This window comes from Chrysochloris asiatica, unplaced genomic scaffold (assembly GCF_000296735.1).
Source record: "Chrysochloris asiatica unplaced genomic scaffold, ChrAsi1.0 scaffold00078, whole genome shotgun sequence".
In the NCBI taxonomy this organism is placed as follows: domain Eukaryota; kingdom Metazoa; phylum Chordata; class Mammalia; order Afrosoricida; family Chrysochloridae; genus Chrysochloris; species Chrysochloris asiatica.
Genome location: NW_006408596.1, coordinates 7,337,353 through 7,361,813, shown reverse-complemented (window position 1 = coordinate 7,361,813; position 24,461 = coordinate 7,337,353). Strand labels below are relative to the sequence as shown.

The window sequence follows — 24,461 nt, the reverse complement described above, 5'->3', positions numbered from 1 at the left end:
GCTCCGCGCGCGGGCCATGTCTGCCTTCTGCCTGGGCTTGGCCGGCCGCACTTCAGCACCCGGCGAGCCGGACAGCGCCTGCTGCATGGAGCTCCCGCCCGCGGCCGGGGACGCACTCGGGAGTGCCGCCGCCGCCGCCGCCGCCGCCGCCCTGGTCTCCTTCCCCGGGGGCCCCGGGGAGCTGGAACTGGCATTAGAGGAGGAGTTGGCGCTGCTGGCAGCCGGGGAGCGGCCGTGCGACCACGGCGAGCATCCTCAGGCTGAGCCCGGGCCTCCGGCCGAGGGGGACGACCCACAGTCGCCACCCGCCCCGGATCCCGAACTGCTGTCGGTGATCCGGCAGAAGGAGAAGGATCTAGTGCTGGCGGCTCGGCTGGGCAAGGCGCTGCTCGAGCGGAACCAGGACATGAGCCGGCAGTACGAGCAGATGCACAAGGAGCTGACCGACAAGTTGGAGGTGAAGGCCCCCCCACTCCAGGGATATGGGGGATGGAGCACGAAGAGCTTTTCCTTCCCCAGCCTAGAAAGAGGGATTGGGCTGGGGCAACCTCGAATGGTCAGATCAGGGTCTCTAGGGAACCCCCTGCCTTTGCCACGCTGCTCATGGCCCGTGGGACCCTGCAGGACTCCCGCCGCTGTGGGTTCTATATATGTACTGTACACAGCGTCTAAAATAGAGCTTACAGTATGACTAATTTATACAGCACGGATCGCGAGAGAGGTGGGGAGCATTTAAAATCTGCCCCAGGCATTCCCAGAAGTAGTTAATCTCTAATCAGGGTATTAGCTAGGAAAGCTCTCCAGTTGGGGCTTTGGGGCCTACAGATGCCCTTGTCTTAACTTTCTGACAGTTCCAAGCTGTGGGAAACAAGTGCCCCTCAAGGAGCTTGATCTATCCTTCAAATACTAAGGAGATGCATAAATGGGGTTCCAGTGCAGAAATCCGGTGAGCCTCCAGGCCTGGGCTCAACATAAGACCGCTAGTTGTGGATTTTATTTATTTAGACTGCAGTATCTATGTGTATTTAACCCTACTCTCTCTGTTCTGGTTCTCATGCCTGCAGTTGAATGGTCAAATGCAAATCATATTACTGTATCTACTGTTATAAATACTCCTTAGACCAAAAAACTCACTGCCATCTACACAATTCTGACTCATAGTGACTCTATACAGAGTTTTCAAGACTGCCAATCTTACGGAAGCAGATAGCCTGTTCTTTTGGGTTTTAACTGCTTACCTTGTGGTTAGCATTTTAATGCCTAACCCAAAGAGTCACCAGATTTTCTTAAATATCCCTGGTTTTGTTTGTTTTTTTTTAAGTGCCATTGAGTCAGTTCTGACTCATAGTGACGCTATAAATCTTTGCCATAGCAGAAAATTTCATGTTTCTGCCACAGAGCAGCTAATGGTTTTGAACTGCCTTATCTGTAACATTCCTGCCAAGTCTTGGGAGTAAATCTTTCTGAGCTATGCTTGCCTGTTTTCTTGCACTTAACTGGTAAATGGCTCTGAGTGTGGTACAGACTGCTAGCATTGCTAAAAATTAGAAAGACTTGCAAATAAAAAAAAGAGAGAGAGAGGGGGGTGGTGGAGAGCACCTATTGCAGTGGGAGCAAGCTTCTGTATTTCTGCCAGTGTATTTACTGTTGCTACCCCATTTGGTTCTTTGCATTCTTAGTTACAAGAGAAAAGGAGTCATCCTGAATAAAAAGTACAGAATTGATCCTAGTCTGTCTCTATATCACTGCTACTGTTGAACAGTCAGAATGTAGACTTGGAAACTTTTCTATAATAACATTTAAGTGTGTCTGTAGTTCTACCACATATCAAAAGTAAATCAGGGGGGAAAAAAGGAAACCAGTGAGTACCCTGTAGTTCAATTGGCCTGTTAACTCGTTCTGCCAGTTGATAAACTCCTGAGATATGTTTCTGAAAAGTACTTTGTGAAACCAATGGGTAGACTGCCAAAAAGCAATCCCAATGAATTGAATTGCTGAGTTTTCACTTGAAGTAGAGGTTGAGAAATAAAAGGGTGTCTTTTTTTTTTAAAGAGATTCAATTACACGACTTTATAAACAATTACTGCTGCAGAGATTTATACTTGTGATTTCCAATTCTTTCAGTGAGGGACTTGATTGCAGAGACAGTGAACTTGAAAGGAACATCATATCAGTTGGTTTGATTAGCGACAGATTTCATAGTAATCCTGAGTGTGCAGTTACACACATCCTGGGTTTCATGTGAAATCTTTTAAAGAATTCTTCAACAAAGGGAAGCGATTTCAAAATTCTACTATAATAAGAAATGCTTGTGAAAGAATAAACTACCTTTGACTTTTGACTTGGTAGACAAAAATAAAATAGCTTAAAACTCTTTCAACGATTTTTTTTCTTTAAATCTTCACATCTCTTGTATGGAGACAGTATTGCTGCTGGTTGCTTATGGGTTCTTTTAGTGTTACTATGAAAGCAACTCAAGAAGCCTTGGTGGCATTATAGGTTAGGTATTGGGCTGCTAACCACAATCCCACCCGAGGCTGTGACGCAAGAGAAAGATGTGGTTGTCTGCTTCCATAAAAATTAATAGTATCAGAAACCCTATATAGGGTTGCTATGATTCGAAACTGACTCACTGTCAGTGGGATTGGCTTTTTGGCTTTAGAGAGCAACAAATCTGGAGTTAATGCGCTAGACTGCAATGTTGATTTGAACTGCAAGATCGGTAGTTCAAACTCACTAGCTGCTCCTTGGAAACCCTATACAGGGTCACTATGGGTCAGATGACACTTAACAACAACAACACTTTATTTGATACCTGTGGGTAAATTTTTCGCACAGTATATTTCTTGACCAGCCTAGATTTTAGAATGTTGGCTTAGACAAAGTTTCTAAAAGTTTAACACTGTCCCAACCTTTTCAACTAAATTGAACATTATGAAGAACAGAACCAGTCTTTTCTTTAAGAAGCATTGATCATTTTCCACACACTCTCAGGCAGGGGAGCCTAATCATTTCCCACAGGTCAGTATGAAAGGTTCACACAAGAGTGGTCAGTCTACTGAGAGTACTTACTTTGATTTCCTTTTTAAAAAATTAGCACCTTTCTAACTTCAGGGCTAAAAAAAGCATTTCAAGATCTTTCTACCTATTCATCCACTCATATTGAACCTCTCTCCAGATTTGCATGTCAAATCCAAGGTTTTTTGTTTTGGCATTTAAAATATAAAGCACTTGACCTTATGGTACTTTCTCATTAAACACAGATTCTTTTTAAGACAACTTTAATGTGCTAAAGGATTAAATGAGAAATTTTTTAGCTGTTAATCTCTCTCAGAGTTAAAATGAAGATTCTGTTTATTTTTAGCAGTTATTACAAGTTTGGAGGCATTCTTTTCATCCTTGATTTCACTACATTCTATTTTATGTTTCATGTGCTAAACAGATTTGATATGCTTAAGGTTCTAAAGGGATTTTTTTTTTTTTTAACCTTTATTTCTTCTACAACTACAATTAGCCCTTTTACTTCTAAAACTTATATCCAGTCAGGTCAGTCATTGTTTCCTAGAACACAAACTAAAACAGTATGTTGTTGTTAAGTGCCATGGCGTCGACTCTGACTCTCAGTGCCCCTGTCTAGTTTCTAAGGAACATCTGGTGGGTTTGAACTGCTGACTTTGAGGTTAGCAGTCCAGTGCTTATTCTACAGCATCACACAAGGACTCCAAGATAGTATGTTGTTGTTTTGAAGTGCCAATGAGTTGGTTTCGACTAATGGTGACTCTGTATAGGGTTTCTAAGGAGCAGCTGGTGTGTTTGAACCTCCAACTTTTTGGTTAGCAGTCCAGTGCTTATCCCACTTTGCCATACTAGAAGTCCAGGTTTATTTAATTTTTCTTTTCAGGGCTTTAAATATTTGTTAGATTTTTTTTTTTTTTTTAGTGGTTTAAAATGCATAAGATACCCTCTTTTTTTTTTTTTTTCATTGCAGCTAAGAATACATTACCTTTTATGGTAAAGACAGTCTTAAAAAAAACCGTATTGTATTTTCATTGAAAATATACACAGCAGTCTCTTTCTTCCTCACTTTTATTCCCAATCCCCTTTTCTAGACCAAGGAATCCTGATGGAGTAGTGGGCTAAGCTCAGAGCTGCTAACTTTAAGGTTGAGTGTTCAAATCAACCAGCTCAGGAAAAAAATTAGGCTGTTCATGTAAAGATTTAGTGTCTGAAACCCTAAGATGTAGTTATGCTCTGTCCTGTAGATTTGCTATGAGTCAGAATCGACTAGATGGCATGAGTTTGGTTTGTTTTTTAGGCCATTTCTTATTATTCTAGTCCACTCCTCTCTACCTACCCTTTTTTTTAAGGTTTTTATTATGGATTGAGTGAAAGTTTGCAGCGAGATCATCAGTTTTACATTCAACAAATCATACACCTTGTTTCATTACAGTGATTATAATCCCCTCCATGTATCATCGGTTAACAGTATTTCTCTCTATTCACTTTAGCTTTAAAAAAAACAACACTCAGGCATATATAATAATTTACACCTCCAAAGGGCACATTCTGTAAGTCTGCCTCCTGTCCACCAACTCTTAGTCCCTCTCTTCCCATGAATCTAGAGTCCTCAGCTGCCCCCCCCCCCCGCCTTTTTTTAAGAAAGCCAAAAATTAAGATGAAAATGAATACCTAATGGGAAATACTGGTAGAGTCCTGCTGAGATGCTATGGAATAAGCACTGGACTGTAAGGTTAGTTTGAACCAGAAGGTCAGCTGTTCAAACTCACTAGCTGTTCCTTGGAAACCTTATACAGGGTTGCTATGAGTCAGAAGCAACTTAATAGCACTTAACAACAACCCAAGGTACCAGCATTCAGCGCTTGGTCTACTTTAATAAATGCTTTTTTTTTCCTGTATCTTTTGTATCATGTTGCTTTTTGGGTCCTTTGCAGAAATGCATTTCTTAATGTACATATGTAGATTCATGATATTAGCTTCTGTTTTGGAGGGTTTTAAATAGACTTTTTTTTTTTGACACAACAGTTTAGATTTACAGAGAAAACTGCAAGAAAAAGAGTACAGCGAGTTCCCATATGCCCAGAACTCAAGTCTTACCTAGTCTTCATTATTAGTATGGCACATTTGCCACAGTTAATGAATGAACCAGTTATTACTGCATTATTACAAACTCAAGCCAAACCAGTTGCTGTTGAGTCAGCTTTGACTCAGGACGACCTCATGTGTGTCAGAGAAGAACTGGGGTTCATGCACAGGGTTTTTCAGAGCTGATTCATTCACAACACCACCCAAGGACTCCATTATTAACTAAAGTCCTTGTTTTACTCAGATTTCCCTAGCTTTTACTTGTATTTTTCTGTTCTAAGATCCCACCCACACCAGCATATCACATTTAGTTTTCATGTCTCAAAGACTCCTCTTGATTATGGTGGCTTCTTAGACATGGCTTGTTTCCGGTGACCTTGAAAGCTTCGTTATTAACATTCAAAATACCGTACTAGAGAAACAAGAGAAAGCAAGAACATAACCTGGCCTCTACACTTCTTGCCATTCTTCCTACAGTTTGTTGGTTAATTTAACATTTAATTGAAAAAACAATTCTAAAAGAGACCTTTCTTTTCCCCAAGTAGACAAAAGGCCAAATTCTGTATGTTCATTAACAAGAAAGTCTTGGCTTTTTTTTTTTTTTTTTGCTTTCTCCAAATAATTGGGATGCCTGAAATAGGAAGTTTGTCTCATGTCCAAAGAACTATGAGGACAGAATAGATGATCGGCACCACCTGTCCCCAACCCCTGTCCCCTCTTCACCCACCCCCACCCCCCTTGAGTGTATTGGATTGTTCCGGTTGCTTGGTTGAGCTGTTCACTAACAGCTGTTTGCTGACTATTTTGAAGGCTCTCTGTTCTTTTAGAACACAAACCTAATTTATCTGGCCTCTCAGCAACACTGTGATTACCAAGCTCTTGCTGTTGCCTTCTGCTCTTTTTTCATTCTGGGAAAATTCAACAAAACCAAAGGATCACAGTTTTAGGACTGCAATTAGCATTTGTTTCTGCATCCCTTCTTTCTGAAGTTTCCATAGTTGCTAAGACATCCTCATTTGGGGGAGGTTTAGCAGGATGAAAAAAAGCAGAGAGCAGGAAATCCTCATGCTGACGAGTCTAAGTCCTTCCTTTACATTCCTTACCCACATGCTTCATCCTGAGATTGTCAAAAGTTTTAACTATAAAGTAATGTGCCTTTTCAACAAATACACTAGAGTGGCTGTCTTCAGATGAGTCATCCCCTGGTAAGTGGGCTACTGATGAGAGTTTTTCGTATATTTTAGGGACTACTGCCTTTGCTGATGTGCTCAGAATTGTCATTTTCAGTCACATATTAAATATGCTGGCATATATTTCTGACAACTCTGTCCGTCATTGTAAATTTTCATCTTTTGGGATATATTTGACATTAAGAAATAAGGAAAAGCTGTTCTGAACAAAGTAAGGGGAATAAGATGGCAGGAAAAAAGTGGAAATCTCATTTTTCAAACAAACCTCAGGTGTAAAGTAAATTGGAATGCCTTTTGAATGTTGTATGATGATAAACAAGCCCTTCATACTTTCCCAAGCAGCATTCCAAAAAATATTTTGGAAGATGGAAACTTTGATAGAGGAAGAATACAGATTCCTAAGATGAAGATATGATCGAATACTCTGAAGGAAAAAATTCATATGCTCCCTTTAGCTGGTTGAAACAACTGTCTTATTTCAACCTTCAATGTTCAATGGAATTTCCTGTAGATCTGTTTTAAAAAAATTCCACATAGACTCCTAGGTCTCAGCCCTTCTTACCTGAGCCACTATCTTGACAAGTGAGCTCCAGGGGGTTGTTGTTTTGAACAGTGACACCAAAACTTTTCGGAGGGCATCAAAAATTAAGGATCCTTACTTTAGCTTGCACCTCATACACTTCTTGAGGTATAGACTTGGCTTTTGCACATATTAATGTTTTGAGGTGGTTTTTTTTTAAGTTGTTGTTGTTGTTGTTAAGTGCCGTCGAGTCGGTTCCGACCCATAGCGACCCTGTACAGGGTTTCCGAGGGTGTAAATCCTTACGGGAGTAGAAAGCCTCATCTTTCTCCCGCGGAGCGGCTGGTAGTTTCGAACCGCTGACCTTAAGGTTCGCAGCCCGATTCGTAACCACTACATTTATTGTTGTTGTTAGGTGCCATTGAGTCCGTTACAGCTCCTAGTGACCCTATACAAAACAGAAGGAAACACTGCCTGGCCGTGTGCCAGCCTCACAATTGTTGTTACATTTGAGCCCATTTTGGCTGTCACTGTGTCAGTCTATCTCCTTGAGGGCCGTCTCTTTTTTTGCTGCTCCTTCACTTTGCCAAGCATGATGTCGTTTTCTAGGAACTGGTCCCTCTTTGTCCAAAACATGACAGCCTTACCAGCTTGGCTTCTAAGGAGCACTCTGACTGTACTTCTTCCCACACAGATTTGTTTATTCTTCTGGAAGTCCGTGGTACTTTTTCCCAAAAGCATAATTCATATACATCGAATCTTCTACAATCTTCCTTATTCATTGTCCAACTTTCACATAAATAGGAGGCTACTGAAAAATCCCATGGCTGCCCTCAAACTGACATCTTTGCTCTTGAACACTTTAAAGAAGTCTTGTACAGCAGATTTGCTTAATGCAGTGTGTCCTTTGTTTTCTGGAATCAATCGACATTACAAACAAAATGAAATCTTTGACAACTTCAGTATTTTTTGTCCATTTATCATGATTATTATTTATTGATCCAGTTGTGAGGATTTTTTTGTTTACATCAAGGTATAATCTGTACTGAAGGTTGTGTCTATGCTTTTCATTAGTATTCAAGTCCTCTTCACTTTCAACAAGCAAGGTAGTATCATCTGTATATCACAGATTGTTAATGGGTCTCCCTTATTCCTCCAGTCCTGATGCCCTATTCTTCGTAATATAATCCAGTTTCTCTGATTATTTGTTCAACATGCAGACTGAATAAGTTTGGTGAAAGGATACAACCCTGGCACACACCTTTCCTGATTTTAAACCATTCAGTTGTCCCCTTGTTCTGTTGTAGCAACTGCTTCTTGGTCTATGTACAGATTCCTCATGAGCACAGTTAAGTGTTCTGGAATACCCAGTCTTCACAATGTTATTCATTTCGTCATGATCCACACAGTCAAAAGCCTTTGCATAATCAATAAAGCACAAATAAACATCTTTCTTGTATTCTCAAGTAGGTGAACATGCTTGCATCTAAAAAGAGGCTCCGCATGAAAGAAAGATGTTCTTAGTTCTTTAACCTAAAGGAATCCCTTTCTACTGAATGACTACATGAACCCATCTGTACTTTTCCTGGATAGCACTGATCACACATAACTGAACATGAGGGAGCTTCAGAAAGTTCATGGAAAAATTCCATTATCTTTTCATTCCATTTTTCCATGACCTTTTTGAAGCCCTCTCATACTTACATTTATCAGCCTTCCCCCCACCCCCTGCACTAGAATGAAAGTTCCATGAAGACAGAGACTCCATCTATTTTGTTAATCACTGTGTCCCCAAAACAGCATCTAGCCAATAGTAGCTACTGCAGATGAATGAATAGATGAAAAATAAATCTGCAAGGCTTAACGGGCCATGATTTAAAGTAGGCTTGAGCTTACCTTAATGTTATTGAAACACTGGGTACTTATAAAGCAACAAATATTTGCTGCATTATGATTTATAACACTAAACAATCAAGGGACTGAGTTATAAACCTCAACTCTGCCATTTACTAATTGACCTTGAATGCTTAACCTCCCCATCCTCTCTTGCCTCATTTGTAAGAAGAGAAGATTAAAGGATCACTGAAGTTCTTTCCAGCTCTGAAAAGGGTTCTAAATAAGAAGATGGAGCCAAAAAAGAAGGCTCCTTAAAATAATAATGAGTGTTTTGGTTATGGGACTCATTTTTAGCTGCTTAAATATATAGTTCATCCACTGTGTAGATGAGTTGCTAAAGTGAATGCCTAAATCTAGAACGCATGTCTAAGGATAGGAATAACCTAACATCGGTAAGTATTTTCAGGAGGGTTGGCATCTGTTTGTGTATCAAATTCCTTCCGTACTCTGAATGAAGGGAATTTTTTTTTTTTTTAACTTATAGTTTGAATGAACGTTTACAGAGCAAATTAGTTTTCCAATCTGAAGGAAAGATCTCTACAGCTGCGAATTAGGTGACATATTTGTCTTATGTGGCTGACTGGGGAAAAGAAAAGTTAAAATTATATGAAAAGATAGAAAAGAAAGGCTGTGGGATTTTTTTTTTTAACCAGTTTTACTTTTTTTTTTTTTTTTTTCCATGTAGCACTTAGAACAAGAGAAACATGAGCTAAGACGACGGTTTGAAAACCGAGAAGGGGAGTGGGAAGGGCGAGTGTCGGAGCTGGAGAGTGACGTGAAGCAGCTTCAGGATGAGTTGGAGAGGCAGCATGTGCACCTGCGGGAAGCTGATCGAGAGAAAACCCGGGCAGTGCAGGAACTGTCGGAACAGAACCAAAGGTTACTGGATCAACTCAGCAGGGTGAGTCACGAGTTCAGGAAAGAACTCATAGGGGAGGAGGGATTCTAAAAGTTGAAACAGCTTCTGTGCAATGCCAGTTGTGTATGTGGCGACAGCAGTTCTGATTTTTGTTGCCTTTGGGTTGGCTATCGATGAGTATATTCACTTGGAAGAACTGTGGTCTTGCTGAACTAGGAGTCAGGAACCAAGACCAATCTTTGTCATTAACCAGCAATCAAACAGATGGATCACTTAACTTGCGAGTGTTGTCAATTGTAAAATGAAGGACTTGTTCTTAAGGATTTCTGACATTCTTTATAGCTCTGGTTGCCTGTGAATCCTTTACCTAAAGAAAGTCTGTCACTGCATTTAGTTCACATATTAAAAATACCATCTTTAAACTGGAAAACTGAGGGGAATCTTCTAAAGCCAGTGATATCCACTGTGTTGCATTTGTGAGTACATTTTTGCATGTCATTTAAATGTGATAGGAGCAGTGTATTTCTCTATATTTATGTTTGGGTTTTGTTTTTTAATTTCCACATTAAGTGGTGTGCTGGAAGTATTAATTAACCAAGGTCAAGAACACAAAATCATTGCACAGAAGCAGGTTGGTAGGCTGAATAGGTGGAAATTTAATCTACACACAGAACATACCTTTTTAACAGATGCAGGAATGTTGTTAATAACCCTGGTCTTTAAATCACTCTACTGTTGGAAATAAAGAGCTGGATGTACTGTACCACAATCCTTCCCAGGTTTTAAAAGCTAACTCTTTAGTGGCCAGAGAGAAGGAACTTGTAGCTCATGTTCTTAGGTGAGTACCGCCTTGTCCACACGGTTAGGGTTTGGTGCTTAGAGCAGCTGAGGGTTAAATTTCTGGCTCTTTCTTGCTCTCATTTCATGGCTGACATAGTATAACGTTGTTGACTTGGTTTGTGGCACAGATGTTTCCTTTGGGCACTTTCAGACTGGTGACAACCTGCATACCTCCGCAGAAGTATGTGTGAAGTAAATGTTGGCCCTGGAAGAAGGGAGATGAGGAGGAGAGAGGAAATGATGCCAAAGAGCTTAGAGAATAACTAGTCACTAGAAAATATCAGAACGTGTGTGAAAGGTGAAAATTCAGGTAGCAGGCAGAGTTCTCATCTAGGGATTCTTTGGGAAGCAAGAGTTGGATGGCTTTTTAAGAAGTCAATTCACAAGGCAAATTCAGTAGTGACAGCAGTGTCTGATGCAGTTCTAAGCCTTGTTTCAGCAACTGGGAAGGGAATTTTTAGGCTTTTGAGTCTTTTCATTCATTATTCATGAGATTGATTTACTTATACAAAAATATTTAGTAAATATGCTGGGCCAGAGTGTCTTAAAGGATATGTAAGGAATGAATACAGCAAACTAGAACAATTTAAGGGAAAATAAACATTTCTCGGGAACTAAGAGTGCTACTATAGCACTATAGGATAAGCACGGACTGGTAATCTCAAGGTTGACAGCAAACCTACCATTTGCTGTTGGAAACCCTACCTATACAGGGTTGCTATGATTTGGAACCAACTTGACACAAAACAAGTACAAAATAATGGGACCAGAACAAACTTAACTGTGCTCTTCAATCAAGTGAAAAGGATGTGACCAAGGGAGATGAAGGGAAACCACCAATACTAGCATGGCAAAGCGAGAGAGCCCAGAGCTTGGAATTTAGATCCAGGTTGACTCTTGAATATGCTTCTCATTCACTGGGTAATTTTGTATGTGTCTCACTTTCCCTATTTTTAAAATGGGGGTAAAAATTTCTACTTCACATAAATGCTACTGAAATGAAAATGAGACCGTGTCTAAAGTTCAGCAGTCTATGAAGGTAAGGATTTATTTCATTGTTGGTGGTTATTTTACTAAAGGAGTCCTGGTGTGTCACTGCAGGATAATATACTGGGCTGCAAGGTCAGTTTGAACCACAAGGTTAGTGGCTATTAAATCAGAACCAACTCGACAGCACTTAATAACAACAACAAGTTCTGTTAAAGCAGTATTCTTATAGTTGAGGTTCTTTTCACTAATTCCTCTGTAGAAAATAACTGGAAAGCTGCTCCCAAAAGAATATAGGAAGATAACGTTTCCCTGAAATCTAGATTTTTTTGTTATCCTCATTGGCCTTGGATATGGGCCCTTGGTGAGTTTCTCAGCTTTTTTCCCTTTCTCTTTTGAAACAAGACAAGCCCCAGGGGTTTCCATCAGCCGCCAGTTTAGATTTGAGTACTCTGAGGAGATTTCAGATTCTCCCAGGACAGGGTTTCAAGCAGGAGAGGTAGGGGAGGCCATGCCTCTCTTGCAATGTCTATAATACGCTTTGTTAAAGGTAACACAGACTATACCTTATACGTACTACAATATTTCTGGGATACTTCTGTTCACGTATTTTCACATTGACTGCTTTCTTTGACTGCTATTGCCTACAAAGTTCTTCTTTTTTGGGGAAAACAACTTTATTGATAGGTAATTCACACACCGTGAAACTCACGCTTTTAAGATACAGAGTTTAGTGGATTTTTTAGAATATTCACAAAGTTGTGCAACTGTCACCACTCCCTAATTTTAGACATTCCTTTTCCCCCCAAAATGAACTCTAGACCCACTAGCATTCAGTCCCCATTTCTCTACATCCCCCAGTCCAACCACTAAGCTTTCACTCTCTGTGGATTTGACGATTATGGCACTTTATATAAATGCAGTCATCACTCTGTGGTCTTTTGTGTCTGGCTTCCATCACTTAGCATGGTTCATCCATGTTATAGCATGCTTCAGTACTTATGGCTGAAGAGTGTTCCATTTGTCTTGACAGAGCACGCTTTGTTTCTCCACAGTGGCCATGTAAGTCCCTTCCACTTTGGGGCTGCTGTGGGCATTTCTGCCCAAGTCTTTTGTATGAACAAGGCTATTTCAGCTCTAAATAGGATGCTCTGTGCATGTGTCTGTCACCCACAAGCTCCTGGAGTCTCATGATAATGAAAAGAGGGGAAAACTTGAGGGACAGAAAGATAGGTGACTTGATGAAGCATCTGCCAGCTCAAGACTGAGTTGAGTTTCTTGCCTCCATTTTAAATTTCTGAGGCAGCAATAAAGATCTTAGATTCTGGAGCCATCCAACCCTGAGATGAAACACCAACTCTGCCTTTTACTAGCTGTCCAAATATGGGAAGGGATTTTACCCTTTAAAGCCGCTGTTTCCTCCTCTGTATAGGGGAAACAGTGATATTATTACTGTTTCATTAGAGGCAATAATACTTCAGAAGCTCCTAAGTACAATGTCTAGTGTAACCACAGCCAAACCAAACCCACTGCCCTTGAGTCAATCCCGACTTGTAGTGACACTCACTATACGACAGAAGAGAACCGCTCCTTAGAGTTTCCTGTAAATCTTACTGGAGCAGAGAGCCACATCTGTCTCCCACCAAGAGCTTAGCAATCCAGCACTTAACCCAGTGCACCACCAGGGCTCTTGTCTGGCATGCAGTAAGTGCTCCATAAATGGTATCCATCATAATGATCGCTTCATCATGATACAGATGTGATTTCTGCATTTGGTCAAGTCTCTAATTTGAGAAGAGAAGAATCCGAATGGCCCCAGTACCTGTGGTTATTGTTAGGTGTTGTCAAGTCAGCGCCAACTCCTAGTGACCCCACGTGAGCACCTCAGCAGGCAAAGAATTATTTTATTCCAGAAAGTCATGTGAGCTTTGCATCTGAATCCATAGCTGATCTGATTCTTTTACCTTGTATCAGCATATTAAAATGCCCTGTTTAGTAGTTAAATTCCTGTGTGAAATTGACCCATCTAGGAGTTGGGTCAGGTGTATTTGATGCACCCAGTAGTCCTTGAAACACTGTTGTGCATGCCCTGGGGATACCTTTATCCCAGTTAGCCTGTTCATTTATACAGGATGCCCTCTAAGTTCTCTTCTAGCTCCCAAGGTTCTGTGACTTTCATTGTTGTGAGACTCAGGCTGACAAAAGTGTCATTCACTTTCTAAATGAGACAGTAACACCATGCTGGCATCAACTGTGGGGATTAATAGGACTTGCTAGACACCCATCATCCTAAGTCAGTCAGAATGGGAAGAATACAGCAGTACTTGCTTAGGGAAAGAGGAGAGGGTCTGGGCTACCTGATAGGGCTATCTATATATGTAAACAAGGAAGGGGAATCCTGATCAGTAATACAGTGCTTTTCACTGGCATTAACAGAAGAAAACGCTAGGGCCCCCAGCTGGCTTTCTCTCCAACAGCAGCAACAAAGATAGAGTTCTGCCCTGTGTGAAAGAGTCCGAAAGTGATTATTCCCCCGACTTCGCCTGGCCCAGCTGGATAGCCCATCTAAGCACTCTGGAAAATCAGTTCTGCCTGCGTGTACAGCAGCAATCCTGAGCAGTGGTGGGAACACTGTAGAAACACCCTTGCTCATAAAAATATCAACAACCACAAGTACCTCAGTTAGCCTTTCCAATCTGGAGAAGCCTTTGAAGAGAGAGATGATTTTCAAAATGCATCTCAGTGGTGGTGGAAACATCAAATAAGAAGTAAACGGTGGCATCTTCACAGTTTGTACTAAAAAAATACTGTTCACACATTCTTGCAAACACTAAGGCCAGACTTGAATAACTCCTGACCAAACTGAAAAATTGGATTACTAGAACATGAGATTTAAAAATTGTCCAGGAACTTCTGAGTGTGTCTATCTACAAAACAGATGCAGAGTTTGTAGAAACTGACCAGGAAAATTTCTTGCATTTCTTTCCTATGGTTTTAATATATGCAGTATCATTCCCATCTTTTCTTCCCTTCCTCCCCTCTCTCCTTATCCCCATAGCACGTGCTTGCTCCCATTTTCTTTACTAGGGGTTAGGGCTTCCATTTCCTACAGAACTAAATGTATACAGTGACTCTGAATTAATCTTTATGTAGATGTTGGTCTAGTCCATTTTTAAAAGTCATGAAATATTTCCAGCATACTGAAAACTACAGAGAGTAATCTAAATCCAGCTTTGTGGAATCTTCACATTTTGTTATATTTGCTGTGGGGTTTTTTTTTTGTGTGTGTGTGTGTTGTTTTTTTTTTTAAAAAAAGATAAAGCATTATTGATATTTGAAGCCCTCAACTTAACTCCTCTCCACTCTCCCAGAGATAGCTTACGGTAACGGTGAACACCTAGAAAGGAATGTGACTGAGGTGTGGTCAGCATGGGAAATGTGGAGGCCATGAGGTCAGAGGGATTGGCAGAAACCACATGTGATAGGCACTAGTAAGCCGTGATACTCACTAGGAAGCCAGTGATGTGTTCCTGACAAGGGAGCACCTTGCCTGGATTGATCAATGTTTTTAAAAGATTACTCAAGCTACTTGGGGAGAATGGACCATAAGGGGTCAAGGGCAGAAGCAAGGAGATCAGTGAAGAAGCATTCTCCAAGTGGAGATTTGAAGGTAGCTTTGATTATGGAAAGGAGCCCTGGTGGCACAGTGGGCTAAGCATAAGATGGCTAACTGCAGGGTTGGCAGTTCAAACCCACCAGCCACTCCTTAGGAAAAAGAAGAGACTCTTTGCCCTTGTAATATTTGTAATATTCTTAGAATGTAAAATTTACTGTCTTAAGAAACAACCAGTTCAACTCATGGATAATGGGTTTGCTTTTGTTTTTGATTATATTACGGGTGTGGTGAGAAGGATTAGGGTGTGTGTACCATTTGAAAGTAGAACTAACAAGTCTTGCTCATGGAATGAATGGATGTAAGGAGCTCTGGTAGCGCGCTGTGGGCTAATGTGTCATACAGCAAAGTCATTTGAACTGCAAAGTCAGTGGTTCAAGCTCACCAGCTGCACCTCGGAAACCCTGTACAGGGTCGCTATGGGTCGGACCCGACTCGATGGCACTTAACAACAACAACAACAAGGAGGAGAATGAAGGAGAGAATTAATCAAAATGATTCTTAACGTTTTTGTCCCAAGCCAGTGGAGGAAGAGTGGTATCATTAGCTTAAGACAACAAAGACAAGGAGGAGCTTTGTTGTTGGTAACCGCAGTGGAGTTGGTTTGAACTCATAGAAAACCCTGTATGGGGATTCCGAAGAGCGGCTGGTAAGTCTGGACCACCAACTGTGCGGCTGTCCTAACTGACCTTGAGGTCCAGTGCTAATCCTACAGCATTGCACCAGGACTTTGGATAGGACAATGGAATAATTCTTGGGGAACTGTTAAGTCTGAGCTGGTTTCCATACATCCATGGTTGTTTCATCTAAGCAGAGCAGTGAGAATTCCATTGTATTGAGTTAAACTATTGAGTTAAATTTCCCAGCTATCTAAGCTTCCTGGGACCGTTCTAGTACCTTCTGGGAGGATGTCATCCAAGGATTTACACATTCAGAGTAATCTGAAGACAAGAGAACCAACTTCACCTTCCCATTCTCACTCTGCCTCCAACTTCCCCACGCTGTTTCAGTCAGCCCAGGGAAGAGCCACTCTTCTGAGAAAAGTCTATTGAGGTGAAATGTGTAGGAAGCATTTGATGTAAATAGGAGCTTTGTTTCCTGCCTCTTTGGAGCTGTATTCCTCAGTTAGCCCCTAATGTCTTATCCACACACAAAGAATGTTGTATATACATATTAGTAGAAGCTCATTTTCCCTGAAAAGCCTAATTTTCCTCTGAAGAGTAAACAGACCTCTGTTCTTCTAACAGCTCGTTTTGAATGAGCCACTGAATCTGCATCTTTGCAAATTCCCCCCACTGGTGTTTTCTAAGCTCCTATCTCAGGGCTAGAGGCTAGAAGGCAGTGGCCCTAGTTTTCACAGTTTCTCTTTCCGGCAGGTGATCTACAACCACCCTTGTTTCCACTTTACTATGAAAACAACTGCCCACCAAAAGTCATTTTAATTGTGAATAAGCTTTTATTCCCCTTTTACAGATGTGTTGTCTCAGGAAAAAAAAAAAAAAATCCAGCAATTTTTAGTCGGTTTGTTCTGGAAGGACATTATGACAGTAAGATTGTTTCCCAACCAAATAATAATGATTTCGATTTAAAAAGGTTGTTTTCACATGCCAGGAGGCTTCAAACACTTTTATTTCATGAACTTCTTGAAGTCCCCTCATACGTGGTCTCCTTATTAGCACCCTGGGATAGAAGTGGTGGTGGTGGTGGTTATGTGCCGTGGAGTCAGTTCCGACTCATAGCGACCCTGTACAGGGTTTCCGAGGCTGTAAATCTTTACAAGAGCAGGAAGCCTCATCTTTCTCCTGTGGGACAGCTGGTAGTTTCGAACTGCTGACCCTGAGGTTAGCAACCCGATGCATAACCACTACACTACCAGTTACTCTGTATTTGACAGACGACAAAACTGAGGATTTGAAATTTAGTGTCCCTTGCCTGAGGCTTTGCACTGGTTACTGGCTCACCACTGATTTGAGGGTTTTGTACATTTTCAAGGACAGGTTGTTGGTAAGTGCCGCTGAATTAGTTCTGACTCATAGTCCACCGACCTTGTCGTTAGCAGTCCAGTGCTTATCCTAAAGTGCCATAGCAGAATTTCCAAGGATGAGTAGTTAATCAGAAATGAAATCTTCTTGGAGGAATGTACTATCTCATTGGTTTGTCTTCTGGTTGATGTTTGTTGTTTTGCATGCCTTGAACTTCAGTCTCTGGATAAAGTGAAACCAAAGATTTGAGGTCCATTTCTAGCTGTTTCTATCTGTGGTTGTACCAAGGATATACTAAAAAGCAAACAAACAAAACCTCTGCCATTGAGTCAATTCTAACTCATAATGACGATCTGTAGAGTTTCCAAGGCATTAAGTCTTTATGAGAGCAGATGGCTTCTTCTCTCTACCACAGAGTGGCTGCTGGATTTGAACTGATGACTTTAGTTAGCAGTCCACAACATAAAACCCTGGGCTCATAAGGATATGCTACTGCTGCCTGCCATAGGCTAGGTCCTGACTCCCCTAGACCCTGCTTATGGTTTCTGAGGCTGTAAATCTTTATGGGAGCAGAAAGTGTCTTTTTCCTGAGGAGCAAGTGGTAGACTTGAACTGCTGACTTTACCATTAGCAGCCCACTGCATAACCCACTATGCTACAGGAGCTTCTTAAGGGTATACTCTAAGGGTTGAAAACCAACTAAAACAGAAAAGGGGCGTTTGCATATAGATGACTCTTCTCCGTGAAGACAGCATAATCCAGCCTCTCTTCAGATTGGTACTATTGCTAATTAGTAGGTTAGACTCATTAGGGTGGTAATTGCTTATTCTTTCAGTGTATGGGTGTTTTTATTGGTAGAGTTGTGTCTTGATTATTTGAGCCTGTTCTTAATTATTTACCCAGAGAGAGCCATGCCTGATTCAGGAATCTTCAGCTTAGGTATAGTTATATCTAGTTGTTTCTGGTTTTTTAAGTAAACGGTTTCCTGCATATTATGTCTGAATTGAGGAGGTATAAAGCCCCAGATTCAGATAAATTGCTATAGGGGTTGTTGTTGTTGTTGTTAGGTGTCATCGAGTTAATTTTGACTCATAGTGACTGATAGTGTTTGCCTGGGAGCAGACCACCAGGTCTTTCTGGTCTTTTCCGCACAGAGCTGGGTGGGTTTGACCCATAGTGCCACCAGGGCGCTGCCTGTGGGAGGTAGATCTTCTCAATGCTCGTAGATTGAGTTGACTACAATGGCAGTCGGCCTTCATTGGCATTGACATTGACGGTGGAGTCCCCTCCGTTCCCGTAGATGGCTTAGTGTGTTGCATTGGCATGGTGAAAGCAGAGATCAACCAGCCACACCTACCCAGGTATGAGACGGGACTGCCAAATGGGGCACCTGGCAAAAAGATTTGCAGACTATAGGAACGTTGAGTTCATTGGTAAAGAATAAAAAATTGTCAGCAAACTCTGCACTCTTTGTTACCTATACTGGTTAGCCCATTGACCTGGTCCCTTAATATTGTGATTCTGAAAAATGAAGTTTGTGTATTCAGTGAATGAACATCAGCGGCAAAGGCAGGTCATGTTTTGACTGTGAGACTATCATGTTGTTGCTCTTCATTGGTACTCAAGACAATACTCTAATGCTATCAGATCATTTTTTAGAGCTGAAAGAGAACTTCTTGTCCATCTAGATGAACAGTTTATAAAATGTTTGCTTTTCAGAGGGTCTTCAAATTGGATTCTGGTGTTTTATTTTGTTTTTAATTATAGTGCTTTAATAATGACAAATAATGACATCATGAAGGCAGATGTCACATTTAACAGGCTAAGACAATCTGCGTTTTAACTTTTGCTGTTAGAGAAGGATATCATGTTTGGTAAGGTGGAGGGTCAGAGAAAAAGAGAAAGACCCTCAGCGAGATGGATTGGCCAAGTGGCAGCATCAATGAGCTCAAGCGTGGCAACAGCGGTGAGGTTGGCCCAGGATCGGGCAGTGTTTTGTTCATTTGTGCATAGGGTCGCTATGAGTCGGTACCAACTTGATGGCACCTAACAACAACATCAGGGTAACTTGCCTTTGTGGAGACATCAGCCTAAGACCTTTCCTACCATCTCTGTCAACTAAGGAGTATTATGTGAGCAGTGTTAAAGATGTCTACTAGCTCAACTCAAAATTTGTGTTCCATACATTTAAATCAAAACTAAATCCACAAACACATCAATATTATGGCTGACACACAACTGCCACTATCATCCTTGTTTTAATAAAAACCTCATTGGTCTTGTTGAATAAGAAATATATTTTATACATTTATTATTAATAAAAATGTATGCTGTATTTATTGAGACTTCCCATAAGATTTCATAAAGGAAAGGGGCTCTGTTGCCAAAAGGGAAAAACAAAATCACAAACTCTGACCTGAGGAACCACTTTGCTACTTCCACTAGGCAGTGTAGCTTTTACTGGCTTGACAAATAAAACATGCCATCTCTTCAGGAATAAACATTATAAGATTGTTGAAGAAAGAAGCAAAGGAGTGACATTTAGTGTTTGTAGAGGAGTAACCCTAGTAATGAAGTCCTGGTGTGGTGCTGTGGGTTAATGTGCTGCAGAGTTGGTTTGAACCACAAGGTCTGTGGTTCAAACACACTGGCGCTCCTCGGAAACCCTATACAGGGTTGCTGTGAGTCGGAACCAGCTCAGTGGTACTTAACAACAACAGCGTTGCTGGTTGTTAAATACTCTCTCCTTTTAAGCAGTAATTTGATTATCCAGCCATTTCCTGTCATCTTCAGCTAGTGGCTTCTGAATTTCCATTGCCTAGAAATTACACACGTCACTTCCACATATTCACTGGTCAGAACTCAGTTACAATGCCATGTTCAGATACAAGAGAAATGCATCTGGGTAATGTAGGCTAGCTTTGTGCCAGGAGGAAAATACAGGTTAGTGGTCAGCTAGCAATTCTCATACATACCAATATCAGGAGAAAGAGTCCTGGATTCAGAGGTCCAGTGAATCTGTGCTAGGTCCTATGTCTAACACGCAGCATGACTTGGATCAGTTTTCCTTTTCTGGGCCTCATTGTTTTGAAAAGGATGGAAGGGCTGGTTACCTTCCAGTTCTAACTAAATAGGAGTCTGTGGTAGACATAGTTGTAACAATACCACATTTTTTGGGTGCACGTACACCAATTCTATCCGAAATAAAGAAGCTATATGGTCTTCCTGTACTCAGGTATATCTTTGAATAGCTTAGATTTGGAGAATTTCCTTTGAAGTTGTAACTTTATCCAGAATCCCCAAAATTAAAGAAGTGGGGATCTTTATCAGATTGCTATGGGGTAAGATAGACTCACCTGCTACTAGGTATTTTAGGGAGAGTAACACTAACCACTGTAACAGATGCACTCTGAAATTTGAGGAACTTTACATAGGAAGGGGCTTTAAAGAGTTTGTGGGAAAATGGAATTAAAGGTTAATGAATTTCTACACAGACTTTTTGGATCCCCGTCATAATAAAAGTTCATTTCTCATTTCTCATTTCTCAAGTCCAAATGGGTGTTCAGGTTTAAATGAGAAAGAAAAATGTATGTGCTTTAGTAGAAAAACAGAAGACTGCGGTTCTATTCCATGTTCTGTCACTAACTTGACCTTGAATAAATCATTACGCTGGGTCTCAGTTTCTTTTTCAGTAAAACAAAATGATTGAACGAGATACTTCTTTTACTTTTCAAAAGCTCCCTTATATATATGGACAGCTGTTGTTTGACAGAGGGCCAAAATTGATTATATGGGAAGAGACAGTCTCTTTAACAAGTGGTGCTGGAAAACTGAACAGCCACTTGCAGAAAAATGAAAGTAGATTCCTACCTTATAAAAACTAACTCAAGACGGATCAAAGACCTAAATGTAAAACTTGAAACTATAAAGACTACAGAAGAAGAAATCAGGACAAACTTAAGGGCCCTAATTTATGGCATAAACAGTTTATCAAACATAACTGAAAATTCACAAATAACAGAAGAAAAACTAGATGACTGGGACCTCCAAAAAATTAAATGTTTATACACATCAAAAGATTTCTGCAAAAGAATAAAATGAGAACCTACATACAGACAGGGGAAAACTATTGGCAGTGGCATATCAGATAAGGATCTAGTCTCTAAAATTTATAGAAAAACTTCAGACCTTAACAACAAAAGGACAAACATCAAAATTTTAAATTAGCAAAGGACAGGAACAGACATTTCACCAAAGAAGACATTCAGGCAACCAACAGATAAATGAAGATATGCTAGGGATCATTAGGCATTAGAAAGATGCAAATCAAAACAGCAATGAGATGTCATCTCACCTGAGCAGTAAGAGCAATGACCAAAGAAAAGCAGAAAACAACAAATGTTGTTAAGGGTGTGAGGAGATTGGAACTTGCATAGACTGCTTATGGGATTTCAAAACGGTACAGCCGCTGTGGAAAACAGTATGGTACTTCCTTAACAACTTAGAAATTGAGAAACCGTAGCTCTAACAATCTCACTACTAGGTATACATCCTAGAGAACTAAATCATGACATGAATAGATAGATACATGCACACACATGGTCACTGCAACATTAGTCACAATTACAAAGCATCCATGAACCTGGAGGACATTAGGCTGAGTGTAGTTAGTCAAGCATAAAGGACAAATATTGTATGAGACCACTATTATTAAAAGTCACAGAAAGAAACATTCTCTGGTGGTTGCCAGGGATGAGAGGAAGAAAGAGGAAAAATCACTAATTAAATAGCAGACAGGTAATTAACTTGTGTGAAGACAAAGGCAGTACACAATCAAGGGGAGGTAAGCACAACATGACTAAGGCAAAGGAAGATACTGAGAGGTACACAGGAGTAAAAGTTCATAACAGTAAATACCACTACCTATATAATCCTGCAGTAACAGTACTAAGAAAAATTAATTTCTGAGTAAATACATAGGTAGATATGTAAGCTGAATGGGTGTGGAATAACATATGGGACTAGATCTACAAGCATATGCAGAAGTATTTCTATATACATATCTGTATGTACTATAATTACTCATCTATCCAAGTATATGGACTTCTGGTATGGTGCTATAGGATAAGCACAGGACTACAAGGTCAGTTTGAGCCACAAGGTCAGTGGTTCAAACTCACCAGTTGCTCCTCAAAAATGCTATACTGGGTCGCTATGAATCAGAACCGACTCAATGGTACTTAACAACAACAACAAACTCTAGGTATAGAGAAGAACAAATGGGAGGAAATTATACCTACTTCTTGGCCATAGCCAAACACCTTGAGGAACTGAATGACTGGACTTGAGGACTTAGCATAGTCTCAGGAGACATCTAGGTTGGTTGGCATAATGTACTTCATAAAGACCATCAATGTTCTACATCCTACTTTGGTGAGTAAAAACTGGGGTCTTAAAAGCTTATGAGTGGCCATCTAAGATAAAACTATTGGTCTCTTCCCATTTGGTACAAAAAAGAGGGAAGAAAAGCAAAGATTCAAGGAAACAAAGGACTCTGATGAACCCCATGAGTCACATCCTCCACCATCCTCAGCCCAGAAGAATTAGATGGTTCCAGCTGCCACTACCGACCCGAATATGCTAATTGGGATCACAATACAAGGTCCTGGACAGAATGAAAGGAAAATGTAGAACAGAATTTAAAATTTATGAAGACCAGAATTTCTGGTCTAATAGGGAGTGGTGGAACCCCTGAGACTATGGTCCTCAGCCACCCTTCAGACCTGTAACCAAACCCACCAATAGAAAGGCTTATGACATGAAGAATAACAGCAATGAGGAACATGCTTCTAAGAACTATCAAAAGGACAACATCTACCCCAAAACAGTGTTCAAAAGGCAGAAGGAAAGTGGAAAGGAAACACGGCATATGAAATTGGAGAACCCAGGGAGGAAGTTGGAAAAGTGCTGTTATATTGAAGGGATGACAATTAATGTCAAGAAACAATGTGTGTAAGCTGTTGAATGGGAAACTAATTTGCTCTGCACACTTTGACCCAAACCACAACAAAATGTTTATTTTCTTAAAAATTTTTTAAAGGTCTACTTGTATGTATGTGATCTCTATTAGAAAGGAAATTGTTAAGAAGGACAGTTCTCATGTGATGTGGTATATTGTGAGGACAGTAGCTTTGTAATACTGCCTTCTTTGTTTGCAAAACATATTTATCCTCCTCTGGGACCAGAGGTGGCTTCTTTTCTCATCCAAATTCACTGCCTCTGTAAACTAGAAATAGAGGTTGAGATGATTGGTGCTCCAGCAAAGTTTATTTTCCATTCCAGTCATAACACATAGGGTACTTTCCCTGCACACGCCTGGTGGTGTAGGAGCGAGGAGGTGTTTATGTGCTTCTCCTATTTAAAATTATGCATCATAGTATTAAGATTTTATGAGGTTGACATTCCCCAGCTTTCCAGAGAGAAGTCAAATTTTCCACAATGCCCTCATACAATTAGCCACATGCGGTGCTGCATGTTTAGCATTTGCAGAACAGGAAGAATTCCACTGCACACCTCTCGTCATCAGTTGCTAGGTTACAGCTTTTTACATGGTCCCAGTCTGGTGATGTTGCTATAGATACCTCTTCCTCTTCTATGACACTGTCTGGTCAGGCTCAGAGCACGGACAGGACGTAACGATGATGTCAGAGATTTTTTAGCATATGTCTTCCCCTCTCCATTAGCAGTAAGACCTAAGAGATAACAAATCTATGCCGTCTAGCGTAAATTAAGGAAACGAAGTAAAGCTAAATCTTGAACATAGTCCATAATTAAAACCTCTATTCTAATAGTGGAGACCTGGTGTGGCACTGCAGGATAATGCTTTGGACTCAAGGTCGGCTTGAACTGCAGGGTCAGTGGTTCAAAATCACCAGCTCCTTGGGAATCCTTTACAGGGTCACTATGAATTGGAACCACCTTGACCGTACTTAACAACAATTCCAATAGTATTCTAAGGAAAACAAAAAAACTAATAAATTATAAATTATGAATATGAGACCTCCGTGGAGACCTGGTGTGATGTTATGGGTTAATGCATCAGACTGCAAAATCATTTGAACTGCAAGGTCGGTGGTTCAAGCTCACCAGCTGCTCCTTGGAAACCCTATACAGGGTCTCTATGGGTCGGACTTGGCGGCACTTAACAACAACAACATGAGACCTCCATAGTACATCCAGCTTTCTGCAAACCAGCATCCTGTTTCTGAAACGGCTTTACATGTAACGTAAGAATTATCCTTGATATTATCCTCAAAGGTTCTGGATATTTGGAGATGCTTTTGGTCAAATTCTTCATTTACCTCAATGTTACAGCTTGCGGTCTAAATTCTCATGTCATTTAACGTTACAC

General features: G+C 40.7%; 1 protein-coding gene across 1 annotated transcript in view; it reads left to right on the top strand.

Moving 5' to 3' along the window:
- Positions 1-6: 6 nt before the first annotated feature.
- Positions 7-24,461, top strand: part of CCDC64 (coiled-coil domain containing 64) — a 100,427-nt gene continuing 75,972 nt past the window's right edge. Inside the window, exons 1-2 of the mRNA XM_006865451.1 lie at positions 7-457; positions 9,395-9,610. Of these exons, the coding sequence (XP_006865513.1) occupies positions 17-457; positions 9,395-9,610 (657 nt within the window). The 5' untranslated portion in view covers positions 7-16. The remainder of the gene's footprint in view (positions 458-9,394; positions 9,611-24,461) is intronic.